The sequence below is a fragment of the Lissotriton vulgaris genome, unplaced genomic scaffold, assembly GCF_964263255.1.
Source record: "Lissotriton vulgaris unplaced genomic scaffold, aLisVul1.2 SCAFFOLD_2031, whole genome shotgun sequence".
Lineage (NCBI taxonomy): Eukaryota > Metazoa > Chordata > Amphibia > Caudata > Salamandridae > Lissotriton > Lissotriton vulgaris.
The window spans coordinates 178,894-193,270 of NW_028244971.1; the positions used below are offsets into that span (position 1 = coordinate 178,894).

Here is a 14,377-nt window from a genome sequence, read left to right on the forward strand (position 1 = left end):
GAATACTGTCTATTCCACAAAGAACCTTTCTTAAAGCATCCTCCACATCTTTGCAGTCAAACATTAGAACTTGACGGTTGGGCGAGGGACATATTTCATTGAGAGAGCAATCACTTTCCACTTCCAACCCCCTAATTTCGGTTTCAAAATTCCCAACCCAGTCCTCAGATGACACATGGTTAACTGGAACTTGAGAATGGGGATTATTTCCCCACTTAACTATGTTCCAAAACCTAGTCTCGTTTTTCAACCTGCTAGCTTTGAGGAGCTCCTGCCAGTTTTGGTCATCCCACTCTTTCTTGGCGTGGCTTTAGGTTTTGGGCTTTGCGATAGTTGAGCCTGGCCTTTCTAATGTCTGGTATGTTTCCAGAACTTATAGCGAACTCCAGCAGGCCATAAGATTCAAGGCAAGATTTGTTATACCAAGATTTGCCAGGTACTTGGGTTTTGGGCCTTTGGGGTTTACTGATTTTGGAAAAATAAGATTTTAACTCCAAGAAAAGTAATTCATGGAGTGCGGTTGTCTTCCCAATTATATCTTCCTGAGCAGAGAGCGATCGCAGGACACACAAAGTTCGAGATACCTCCAGATTTGTCTTTACTAGAACCTCAGGGTCATCTATGATCTTAGCCCAACGTACCCTGCGCATATCATTTGTAAGCAGGGTGTCCGCAGTAATTATCTCAGTATGATTAATACTCCTTTCACCTCCATTTAGGTGGAGGCTCAGCAAAAGCGGGTTATGATCGCTCTCTGGACGGTCGAGAATCAACATATCATCAAGTATGGACCCGTACTCAGTCTTGATGAGGATATAATCAATACGACTTGTATATAGTACCAATATACTTAAAAAAATTACACATGTAGTTTGGTAATTGACGCAAGATTGAATGTGTACAGAGGTGTGCGATAAAAAGAAATTTTGAATAATGTGCGTGAATTATGAATGTAAGTTCTAACTAGTGGTGCATAAATTGGAAATATAAGAACTATAGCTTTATATTTTCTCCAGTTTGTATATTTTCAGTAGGGTTTGTATATTAAGAATAATGTTTTCCTGACTTTAACTTATCTTTAACTATTTCCTTTTTTAATAAAAATGTGGAGTGGCGTATAATTGAGTGGCAAAGAATGGAGTGGCATACAGTGTAATATAGAGTGGAGCAGAGTGTAAATGAATAGCGTTTAGCTGTATAGAGCAGTGGCGTTGATATGAATAGCATACAGTGGAATGACATGCAGCGGAATAGCATACATGGAGTCCATGTTTATTTTATTTGTTCATATGCTTGAATAATTTTCTATCTTTTAAAAATGTTTCTACAGCTGCTACAGTACCATATGTATTTTGAGGATAACTGTTTTCTAAGTCTATTTTTAAACACACACATAAAACTATTCAGGCATATAAAATAATTAGGAAAAATGCTACTAAGTTGACCTTCACAGTAGTGGCCCGTGCAGTGGTGGAGTGGTGAGGCCGAGTGGGGGGGGGGGAATTTCAACAGATGACGATAAGGGAAAATGTGTTATATACTTAATTTTTCCATGTAGTTGTTCACCTCTCTTACCTGCACGGGCTGCTGCTGGACCTTCACAGATTAAAACTAGGGTACCCGATTCCTGGGCTGGTGCCGAAATATTGCCTATTTTCAAGAAGGGTGATCGGTCGGTTCCATCCAACTACCGGCCGGTCAGTCTAATTGACGCGGTACAGAAGATCATAACCCGTCTTGTTCTTACTAGGATGCAGGCATGGATAGAGGAGCATGACATCCTTACTCCTCTACAAGCCGGGTTTAGACCCCATGTGAGCACCCTGGATCAGGCATTCCGATTCATGCTTTTGCATTGGAAGACGGTCACCCTGGGCAAAGGCAACCTATACGCGGCCTTCGTGGATTTAAGGTCAGCATTTGACCTGGTCCCGAGGGCTGGGTTATGGAAATCCCTACTAGATATGGTTATGCCCCCATCTTGGTACGACTCATAGTGAACCTTCATGCACAGACTTTTGCATTTGTGCGATGGGGAAAACCGGGTGAGGTGACGGAGAACTTTCCAGTGGCTAAAGGTGTCAGGTAAGGCTGTGTTTTGGCACCCACCTTGTTTTCTCTATATATCAATAGAGTTACCAAGTATTATGACAACTTTTCCACGGACGCCCCAAGTTTGGCTGGAATGAAAATCCCCCTGCTCATGTTCGCTGACGATACTCTCTTGATTTCACGAACCAGGCAGGGTTTGAGGAAAGCACTGTCAAGGTTCGAGAGTTTCTGCAGCGAACATGAGCTGGAGGTGAACGTGTCCAAAACCAAATTTATGGTTTTGAGAGGGAACAAACAAATAAATGCCAGGGTCTCCATGGGGGATACCCCCCTGGAGCAGACAAAACATTTCACATACTTGGGAGTTACCTTTAGTGAGACTCTGAGCTGGACACGTCAGATCGAGCTCATGACCTTGAAGCACCAGCAGTTGGGCGGGGCATTGATTAAGGAACATAAAGGGTCATTTACAAGGCCAATGTCCCAGCTCCTTAAGATCTATGGTGGCAAGATTTTAGCAGCAGTCCTATATGGAGCGGAACTGTGGGGTGGTAGCAATATGGACCCGCTAAGACATGCCCAAAATAAATTCTTAAGAATGGCAACGGGTCTGCCACAGTCAACACCATTAATTCCCCTTCTTTATGACTTGGGGTGCCAACCGATAGAGGACTAAGCAAGACTTCGCCCTTTAACATTCTGGCGTCGTCTTTGGACAACGCCGGAACTCCATCATTATGCAAAAGCTTGCTTGGAGGTAAGAAACAGCTCCGGTGCCACAAACATTGGCTGGTTCAGAGACCTCAAGGCCACCCTATTAGCTCTGGGGTATGGCGATCTGTGGTCCTCTCCTGAAACAGCTAAATTCCCCTCAAAAAAGGATCTCAAACATAGTTATTGGGAATGGGTGATACACAACAGGTATTCTAAAACGAGCTCGAGTAGCCTCACAGGTCTGTTTATTGTTTTTAAGGATACGCCCAAGCTGGAAAGATATTGGGATATAATAACAAAACCAGCGGACCGCAAATTATTTTTTCAATTCAGATGCGGTTCACTTCCCCTTGGGGATTTTACCAAAAAGTGGGGAGCAGAAAGGACGGGGTTCTGTCCCAAGTGTCAAGGTATTGGAGAAAACTTGAATCATTTTTTATATGTGTGCCCATTATACTCTGCCCCAAGAGCCAAATGGCTTAGGCCGGTATGCAGAAATCTAGGCACCAGATCGGCTGGGGAAGCAAATAGAATGTTAAAGACCAATCTGGACCCTCTGATTGTTGTGGGAGTTGCTAAATTTTTGGGGTGGGCCTGGTTGCTTAGAAGTAGGCTCATTAAAAGCAATCTAACGGGGTCTTAAATGATGTGACTTTTTACATGGAGACCTGTATTTTGTTGAACTATGGTTGCACTTGTGCGTCTCTGTAAATATTGTAAAAATATACAAGAAGCTGATTAGCATGTCAATGCTTTAATACTTGTTTTAACTGTTTTATATGTATAAATGTATTTTATGTCTTTTATGATGAACTAATCGAATAAAGACTTCTTGATGATGATGATTAAAACTAATTGAAAAACACACTAATGATAATCATATGCACCTTCATAATACAATTGATATGATAAACATTGGTGCCTCATTTCCCGTATTGTATTTAAATAGTCAGAAATAGACTTACATGTCACAAAATAGTGTTGTTCTCAGGATAACATTTTAATAGCAAATTCCAAATTACTTTTCTTATCCACTCCTCTTACTTACATACTATGTTAAAATACAGATAGTCATTAAAAGCAAATACATAAGTATGGATGATGGGTTAAAAAAATAGGGCCAATCTTACCTTAGTAAACAAAATGATAGAAGACCACTTTCCTTGTTTTTTACTGCTTTATGTAAATGGGAGCTATATAAATATTTGGATCCAGTTAGAAGGTATTACTAACAGAACACCTAGTTTCTCCTGGATGTCATCGTAGTCTTAATTACATTCAGCAGATGATTGGCAGATAAAAGAAAAACAATGCTGGACCATTTACAATACCTTGTGCCTCATGTTTGCTCTTTGTTCCTTTGGGTCATTTTCTTATGCTCTAACAGCCCAATTGAGTAGAATTGTTTTATGCATAAATGTTACTACCTACACTCACCTTTTATTTTTTACAATATTTTTCCACCTGATTTCCTCTATTATGACATTCCTAGTAGAGTTGTCATTCCCAGCTACCAAATTGGATATTTAGAAAGAGAGCATTAGTTTACATAAAATTGGGGCCTGATCAAGTTTGAGGGTCCTCCTGTCGGGCTGTACTGCCACACTGACTAAAGGACCACCAAGCCAGAAGTGCACCCTCAAGCCAGATTGCAAGTATAATCCAGAGCAGGCGGGCGGCGCTGCTGCGGTCTCATGGTGGTGGTCTGTTAGGCTCATAGGAGAGTCTATTTTGCAGATCGCTGCCATGACAGTGCCTGCAGCACATTCATGTCACAGTGTGCAATTCTGGGGTGCAATTCTGGGAGGGGCATGCACCCCCAGGCCTAGGAGCACCATGGGGTCCTATTAGGGCCATTTTCTTTGCCTTTCTGCCACCTTTTTCATGGCAGAATCACCACCATGTAAAGAAAGGTGGACAGGCAACTCCTAATATGCTCAGCGTGATGCAGTGGCACCACCAGCATATTAGTGCTCCTGATGAGGGGACTACCACCACGGGATCCTGGATCCCCAGCAGATGCAAAGGTCTTGTTGTGGTACGGCACTCATATTGGTCACTGTCCTCGTAATTAGTCCCTTAGTGTCATGATGATGATGAATATTGAATCAGGACAATACTGTTTTAAGACTATTTCTATATGGTGGATATCACCGGCTCCTTCATAACATCCAAACATTCAATCTTGCAGTCAAGAAATTCAGTATCTCCTAACCAGCATCAATAATGAGTGTTCTTTTGTATAAGTGATCTTGCTAAAGCATCCTTGACTTCCTTGTTCCTTAGACTGTAGATAAGAGGATTTAGCATGGGGATAATCACTGTATAGAACACTGACACCACCTTGTCCTGGTCCACCGAATAACTAGAGATGGGTCGTACATACATGAAGATGGCTGTACCAAAGAAGAGAAAGACCACAGCAAGGTGTGAAGCACAAGTGGAGAAAGCTTTGCTTCTGCCTGTTCCGGACTGTATCTTTAGAATTGCTGACAAAATATATGTATAAGAGATTATAATCACTACTACAGATACTGAACCAAGGGAACTTGAAAGAAAGAACATGACAACTTCGCTTATATATGTATCAGCACAAGAGAGTTTTAGAAGCGGAGGGATATCACAGAAGAAGTGAAGAATCTCATTAGAATCACAAAATGGTAGACGAAAAGTGAAGCTTGTATGTATCCCTGATGTCAGGACACCCCCAGAGTATGCTGCAGCCACCAATAGTACTCTGGCCTCTTTGTTGACTATAACAGAGTACAGCAAAGGTTTGCATATTGCCACATAGCGATCATATGCCATCACTGTTACAAGGAAACATTCTGTACCCACAAACAGACCAAAGAAGTATAGCTGAATAGCACATCCATAAAAAGAGATGGACTTTCTCTCAGTGAGAAAGTTGGCCAACATCTTTGGTGTGATAACTGATGAGTAACAAAGGTCTGAGAAAGACAGATTACTGAGAAAATAGTACATTGGAGTATGAAGATGAGGATCAACCCAGACCAGGGTGATGATTCCAAGATTGCCAATCAGGGTGAGAGCATATACGATAAGGAAGATCACAAAGAGAGGAATCTGAAGCTTTGGGTCCTCAGTAAGGCCGAAGAGGAGAAACTCTGTCACTGAGGTCCCATTTCTTGCATTCATCATTTCAAAAGATGCAATTTGCTGAGTGGATAAAATCAAAATTAATACATGGTACTTCATAAAAACATTGTGAATGATTATAATCATTATTAGAAACTGCTCCCAGCACACAACCTTGCATACTTATCAACATTAGATTTAATTATGAATAGAGTTTCACAATGATAACTAATAAATATTAAGAAGCAAGTTTTCATAAACACATTTATGTCTCATGTGTCACACATTATTCAAAACCCCATTTTGATTTGGACATTTTAATTTCAACAAGGTAATCTACTGGAATATTGTTGCCATACTATTATGAAATTGCGTAGCAAAAATATTATAGTTAAACAAGGATGGTTCTGTTGAGTAGAGCAAACATGAATGAAAGATGCTTTTAATGCTATCTGCAAATTAAGAACTCTGACACACAGCAATAACATGAGTTCCTTATTACTTAATGAATAAGGCATAAGGCAACCAAACGCTTGGACAAAGAGATTTATTTCAGAATTACTTCATTCTATGATATATACAATATAATATTGTAGACTGTCAAGATCAATACAATAAGTGGGGGTGACAAGTGTGCTTGGTGCTTAAGTGGTGAACAATATATACAGTGCAAGACAGGTAGGGGACTAGTTGTTTCCGAGAATCCAGAATTAGCATGTATTTCAAGATATTGGGCCATTAAACCTCTTTGTCTATTTTCCAGGCTTAGATATCCGTCCGTCAATAGGACTGTCTTCCAAACAACTAGTTCCCCACCCGCCGTGACCACACATTGGGGCACAAATGGGTCAAAACGCCGATGCTTTATCCTAGGTCCAGCATCACCAGGATTCTTTACTTGAATACATAGAAACCCTTGTTTTGAACACAGTCATCTTGCCTACCTTCATCATCCCTTGTACATATGTAAATGAATGCACTATGTATATTAATCACCACTTAAGCACCAAGCACACTTGTCACAGAACAATCCTTGTTTAACTATATACTTACCCAGGCTCTGAGGGACACAGGGTCACCCCTTTTTCATATAGTAGCAAAAATATTAACCACTACAACATATTGAAGATTAAGCATAGGTTTATACCCTGGCAATAGTAAAAGTATGTATGTATATATATATTACCTACTGGCGGTAGCCAGTAGGTATATATAGTTAGGACCTAGTTTCCATAGGAAATCCCCAACATTCTATTGGGAATAACTTTGGCGCTGGTTGATTAATCTTTGCAAATTTCTCAAAGAAGATGGCTCGCTCCGCTCCTCTCCTTCCCTGAAAGTTTGGGGGGGATTAGTCAAGTGGGGGCTGAGAAAAAAGGGGGGTCCCAAAACGTGTTTTCCCCATGTTAATTTCCATAGGACTTTTAGACTCGGCTACAGCTTGAACCACTGAAGGGAATTACACCAAACTTGTCAAAATGGTAGTGTCTGGTACGCAGATCACGCTTTTTCCCTCCAGTAGTTCCTGAGAAAATTAGAAGAGAAATCACCCCGCGATTTTTCGCGATTTTTTTTTTTTGGGGGGGACTTGGGGGGCTTGAGGGGCTTCTCTCTTTTATTTAAATGTATGTAATTTGATTTCGAGGGTGCCCACCCCTCGTTTTGCCCCGAAGATCACCGCCGCGGCCCGAGCCGGCTCAAGATGGCCGCCGCCTGGTTGTGGGCGGGGCCGGGAGTACTGGTTTCCGCTTCCCCATGCCTGGGGGAAGCCTTCGATGTTTGGTCTCCGGTGCCGAGTGAGACACTTACACTTGGCCTGCGCCTGTGTCTACTGAATCCCAGGGGTCAAAATCTGCACAAAGGCATCGTGTTTATATCGCATCCTCCGTCCGTGCCACCTTTATTATAGGTAATTTGACAGAGATGGCGTGCAGTGTCAGCACAACACCTGAGCTGTTGGGGCGATGTAGTTTGGCGGCAAAACCCATTCCTTCTGACCCACCCTCATTTGGAGAGAGTGCCTGATCTCGTACTTTTTCACCCTCCAAAAGTCCGCGCAATTTAAAACACATAGAAGCCCACTCCGTATCCTAGCTCACTCGCGTTAATCCTTTGCCCTGCCCCCCATGCCTTCTGCCGCCGGGTCCTTCAGGTGCACCGAGCGCCACCCATCCACCCGTGGAAGACCCCCCCCTCTCCAGTCCTGCCAAGCCCCACCTTGGGCTGCCGGCCCCTTCACACGGAAAACTGCCCCCTATACCGGCCCCATCCCACCCCCAAACCTTCCGCTGAGCCCTCCCAACAATCTGTAGCCCCCTACCCTCGCCCACAGGCTCTCCTTGTCATCGCCCCCCTCCCCTCTGCTGCGATCACTGTTGCACTGGGGCACCCCTGCCACGCGCCCCCTGTCCTGCCAGATGCAGCCTCGACCCGCACCCATCGTATGCAACCTTCGCTACCCATCATTACAATACGCACTCTTTATTCCACACACCACCGCAGTCAATCTTTGTGAATCACAGTGAAGTGCTGTGCCTATCTTTCTTTGAGAAACAGTAGCAACGACTAAATTAACCAATTATTTCGATAATAGGTCTGAAAAACAGAGTAGTGAACATGTCGCTGACAACGTGCCTGCTCAGAATTTTGTCATGCAACCTGAATAGACTTTAACATGGTATGCTCTATTTGGCAACAAGTCAGACCAACTCTGCTGGGGAAACGTCCTGTTACATTCCCCCTTCTTCGAAGCCCCGAATTTTCCGTATTATCACTAAAGCTCTCAGCAATCAATATGAAATTCAGCTTCAGAATAACAAACACTGCAGATATTATGTGTGTGAAACGACATATGCTTTATTTGAGGTCATTGTCAGGCTGTTGTCCTGTGGTTTTGTTCGTTGTGTTTTTATTTCGTTTGGAAGGGCAGTAGATGTTGCATGCAATTTCATATTTTCTGCATGGACAAGCATTGTCAAACCTCACAAATAAGGCCGTACCAAGTTGACCATAGTTTTTATTTTTGTTCAAACGTTCAACATGCAAAAAGGCACACTAATTAGATGTAAATGTGTTTATATAGCGCCTTCTACCCATATGTGTCATAGCGCTGTATTCATACCGCTGTGGAACCCTTCCTGGCTTTCCTGTGAGATGTCCACTCCTGGGCACCCCCAAGGTGAAGCCAGGCATCCAAGCGCTTTCGGGCCATTGTGGAGACCCATGATTAGAGTAGGCTTGTTACAATATGGGCCAGAAAATAAAACGTACTGGGCCTTTTTTTGAAATGTGACTTAGCATTAAAGATGTGCTGACTTTTCACAATTTAAATGAAAATAGAGCAGTGCTTTAGTTAAATACCCCCTCTCCCACTTGTGATAAAGTTATATGGAAAGCTTTGAAGTGCTTACCGTCCTTTTTCCCCAAGGGGCGGCAATCTGAGGGATTGCCCCGGGTGCCACAAGCTCTAGCTACGCCCCTGTGGGAGAGTCCCGCAGCTGCCGGCGGAGAGGAGAAGGCGAGCCACAGGAGAAGAGCCCCGCCGCACCTGAGTGCCTCCTCCGTACCGGTGAGTGTGGGAAAGTACTGTGTGGCCCAGCTGGTCTAGCGGAGTTTCCAGGCACACTGCAAAGTGAGTGCCCTAGTGCTGGGCCGGTCCAAAAATTGGATCCCGAGGGCTGCTCAGGTGGTCCCACAAGGATATTAACATATTTAAACGTTATCCGCTAATATGATTAGCATTTTAAAAACATTGCAAATTCAATGAAAAAACCATAGGTTTCAGGCATTATTTAGTTAGGAATTAGCATTTAAAAAACCTTTGAAATTCACTGAAAAAAACATAGGTTTCAGGCCTTATATAGTTAGGAATTAGCATTTAAAAAACCTTTGAAATTCACTGAAAAAACCATAGGTTTTAGGCCTTATATAGTTAGGAATTAGCATTTAAAAAACCATTGAAATTCACTGAAAAAACCATAGGTTATAGACTATATATAGTTAGGAATTAGCCTTTAAAAAAACCTCAGAAATTCACTGAAAAAAACATAGGTTTTAGGCCTTATATAGTTAGGAATTAACAAATAAAAAAACATTGAAATTCCTCCTATATAGTTAGCTGGACATTTTATTGATATAAAACCAATGAAATTCAACATATAGTTAGTTGCACTAACTATATATTTCGCGCATCCGCAATCCCATGCTGATGATGTCACATATTACATCATTCATGACATGGTCAGTGACATCACTGATGACATCACTGATGACATCTCAAATGACATCACTGATGACATCATCAAGTGTTTGTGTGTTTTTGTAAAGTTTAAATATGTTTTACATATTGAAGAATGAGAGGATGTATAAGAGTATGGAAGAAGGATTTGATTGTATAAGTGAGTGAGTATGTGTTAGTATATCTGTGAAAATGTAAGCTGTTCTGTGTTTAACTGTATAGATGAAGAAATCAAAGTGTGATTGATTCTTTACAGGACTGAGTAGGTGTGTGAGTAACTCCATGGATGAGTGGCAGTGTGTGAGTGTCTGCATAGGTGTATGAGTGCATATGATAGTGTTGCAATGATGAGTGACTGTATGTACGAGTGACCTTATGGGTGAATGAATGAATGTGCATGTAGACGTAGGAATCAGTGAGTGGGTATGTAGTAAATGGTATTGGTGTGTCAATAGTTTCAAAAATGATACTCTGTATTTTACACCAGGTGTAACAGAGGTTAAATTAGAGTGTAAGGAGGTGCATTGTATTATCACATGAAGTATATCATCAATGGTGTGATTATTGATGTTAAATGAGCTGTCGTCAGTGATGTCATCAGTGATGTCACTGACCATGTCATGAATGATGTAATATGTGACATCATCAGCATGGGATTGCGGATGCGCGAAATATATAGTTAGTGCAACTAACTATATGTTGAATTTCATTGGTTTTATATCAATAAAATGTCCAGCTAACTATATAGGAGGAATTTCAATGGTTTTTTATACGTTAATTCCTAACTATATAAGGCCTAAAACCTATGGTTTTTTCAGTGAATTTCCAAGGTTTTTTAAAGGCTAATTCCTAACTATATATAGTCTATAACCTATGGTTTTTTCAGTGAATATATATATATATATATATATATATATATATATATATATATATATATATATATATATATATATATATATATATATATATATATATATATATATATATTACCTACTGGCGGTCGCGGAATCGGTGGAACTTTTAGGAAAATTGCACATTTTGTTTCTGAGCAGCCCCGGAAATTTTGGGGGTTTCGTCAAGGGGGGGCCTGTGGTAAATTTATATTACTGTATCGTTTTTGCCATATAATTACAAGTCATAAGGATAGCTCAATCAAATCAGAGGCAGAGTCCGTGGTATCTGAGTCATACGGGCTTTAATATAATGCTTCGAAGCATGGGACATCGGGTTCCATCACCACTCAGCTTCAGGAAGGGACATTCAACATTTTATTAGCATCACACATTATATATAGTAAAACAGTATACATGGAAGTGAATAGAGTAGGCGTAACAGGTGAAAAGAGAGGTGATAAGAACACATGTGCGTAACAGGAGGCGTGTAAGAAGGCGTACACATGGGCGAGCACTGGACATGTCAGAGAATCGTCACATGAAACGTCACAAGTGGGTGGATGCATAGAGAAAGTTGCAGAATCAGCAGAAACTTATGACCTATATGCGCGCGCAGCTGAGCATAACGTGTAACCGGGGAGAGCTGGGGGCTTTGACTTTTGCACGAGTAGAGGAGACTAATGTCTGGGGTGTCAAAACGACCTGTACCTATAGCATATCTGATATCGTATGTTTTGAGGATGTAGTGTCTGGAGTAAAAGGTCTCTCGGGCAGGGGCCGTTCAACACTGAATGCTAGTGCGTGCATACGGATCTTCATGTAGAGTGCGGGGGCCTTGGGCCTACCATGGCAACAGGAGCAGTAAATTACTTGCATGGAGACAGGAAAGCAGGGAGGCAGGGCCCTTTGCTCTGCAGCCGGGAATATGTTTACCTATTTCGCTAGACTGGAATGTGTTTTCGAGGAGGCTGAGCAGATAACTTGTAGGTAAAACATCATCTTGGCAAGCGAAACAGGCCGAGCCGGGCACCGCTCGTCTGAGGCAGGAAGTAAGGCAGAGGTCAGGGATGCATACCTAAACGGCAGCATTCCGAGGGAGAATGAACTCGGAGCCTCGTTTAAGGGCCTAACTCGACTGGGCCAGAAAATGTAGAGGAAAACGTGAAAGTGCACCATGTAAAGACGTTGGCACCATAGGCCTAGAAGCCTAATTAGCGGGATATTTATGCATGGCTGGATAGCTGACATGTTAACGTTGGACGCAAATGTATTTGCGTCTGTCTAGCATGAACAGAAAAGAAGTTACACGACATACAAGGAACATGGGTGCATGGATAGGGTGCGAGTGGGGGACACATTGGTTACCTGGAAATTTCTATTACCTCAGGCCGAGAAAAAAGGGGGGTCCCAAAACGCGTTTTTCCCATTCATTTTTCCATAGGGCGGTTGGCCTCACTTTTAGCTCGAACGGCTGAATGGATTTGCACGAAACTTGGCAAAATTGTAGGGACTGTTAGCCCAATGTGCCTTTGCTAGGTCTCAATATATGTGCTCCAGTGGATTTTGAGAAATTAACGTTTTAAAAAACAGATATATCTGTGACAGCGTCCCGGGTAGCGCTCCGGTTCGCGTACTTTTCGCGTAACGGAACTTTGCGAATCGAAGCTGATTGGCTCTCCGGTGTATGTCAACATTCTAAACAGTCCGGAACAGCCGCCATCTTGTCTCTCAGTAGGATCGAGAGACAAGAGGAGGAGAAAAACGAAGGGGGAATTTAATGAAAGGGGGCAAGGTAGACCCCTCTTGACCCCCTAGGAATGATGTTGGGGTTAGTAAAGGGTCCCGTGGGGCAACTAAAAAAAAATAGATTTTTCGCGGTAGAAGCGCTTCCCGGTTCACGAACCGGGTCGCAAACTGGGTCGCGAAAAGGGAATTCGTCATTTTGTGTTTCGTTTTAATTAAATTACAAGATGGAGGAAAAACAATGTGAGAAATGGGTATAAGGGGGTACGGGAGACGTATCCTGACCCCCTATGTTTTCTGAGGGTGGCTGAGGATGCTCATATATGTTGATACATGTCTTCCAGTGGCTGCGCGTGAGCGTTTTTTTTTTTTTTGCTGCGTGACGTCTGTTAACGTTCGATTCGAAGGAAATCAGGAAGTGTTGACCTCCATTTTGTCACTGCGAGTAAATATATTGTTAAACATAATTGTTATAAATTAATCCGTATTGATAAACATTGTCTGCGCCATCTTGCCTTTTTTCCAATGCCACACTTTTGTCGTGCACGGCAGCCATTTTAGATGCCTTGACCAGACCCACTCTCTGCACGCCGCCGATCCTCAGCATGGCTCCCCACCCTTGCAAGCATCTCCCCCACGCACTGGTCACCCCCGCTCTCTCTCTCATGCATGGGCCATAAACCTCCCCCCATCTGCGCTGCTCTTCCCTGAGAATCACACCCTGTGCCCGCCCGACAACTCCCTTTCACCCTATTCACTACCGCACCCTCTGACACTCCTCTTCCTCTGTGTCCGATTGTCCAGGCCGGTCCCAGGCTATCACCTAGCCCTGCGGATGTAGTTTATGGCCCCAACTGTAAAGAATCACCCCTCTTCAAAGGAGTGACAAGGCCCCCACCCCATGAGATCCGTCACACCACACGCGTTCCTACTATCTGATAACGATCCTGTATTGTGATTGGGGAGGGGATTCTCACTGTAAGGGTGTGTGGGACCGAGCCTGAAGCGTAAGATTCCAGGGATGCCTTTTTGTACATCAAAGTCTTCACAATTATGTGTCACATTAAAAATATATAGCACTCCAACAAAGTAGTAGGATTATAACACTTTAATAACTTATAAATATATACAACGCTCCAACAAAGTAAACACGTTAAAAAAAAAAAAATTTAGACAACTATTTACATGGCAGCCTGCTGCAACATCCATCTCAAAGCAACAATGGGCTGCTTTGGTCTGTCTTTTAGTCGGCAAAATCCGTCGGCCTGTGAGGAGGCGTCAGTAGCGGTCCATTGTGCGAATAGGCCGAAGGCAGCACAACGCGCCGAGATCCGGACGGCACCCAGGTGGTGTCCAGTAAGTTGCCGCACTGGTCTGGCCATCCTACAATGCTGTGCCGAAAAACGGCGTGGGGCGCCCCGGGGGGGGAGGCGGCGCGAACAGGCCTCCACCGCCTCCCCAGGTGGAGGCTCCTCTGCTGCAGTGGGGCGCCCTTTAGCGTTTCAGTCGCCATTCAGCTGTTTAGAGCCCGCTTTTGTGGCACTGTGCCTCATCCGCCATTCAGCTGAGTTGCGCCCGCTCTTGCGGCTACAGCGTCTCGCCCACCATCCAGTTGAATTGCGCCCACTCTTGCGGTGCA

General features: G+C 43.2%; 1 protein-coding gene across 1 annotated transcript; it reads right to left on the reverse strand.

The window, feature by feature from the left end:
* Window positions 1–284: 284 nt before the first annotated feature.
* On the reverse strand, window positions 285–5,928 carry LOC147666685 (olfactory receptor 8A1-like). Its single transcript, XM_086948967.1, has 2 exons — window positions 5,000–5,928; window positions 285–513 (listed from the first exon to the last, which is right to left on the reverse strand). The coding sequence occupies exons 1-2, from the start codon at window positions 5,926–5,928 to the stop codon at window positions 285–287; spliced, it is 1,158 nt and encodes a 385-aa protein (XP_086805093.1).
* Between the last annotated feature and the right edge of the window lie 8,449 nt (window positions 5,929–14,377).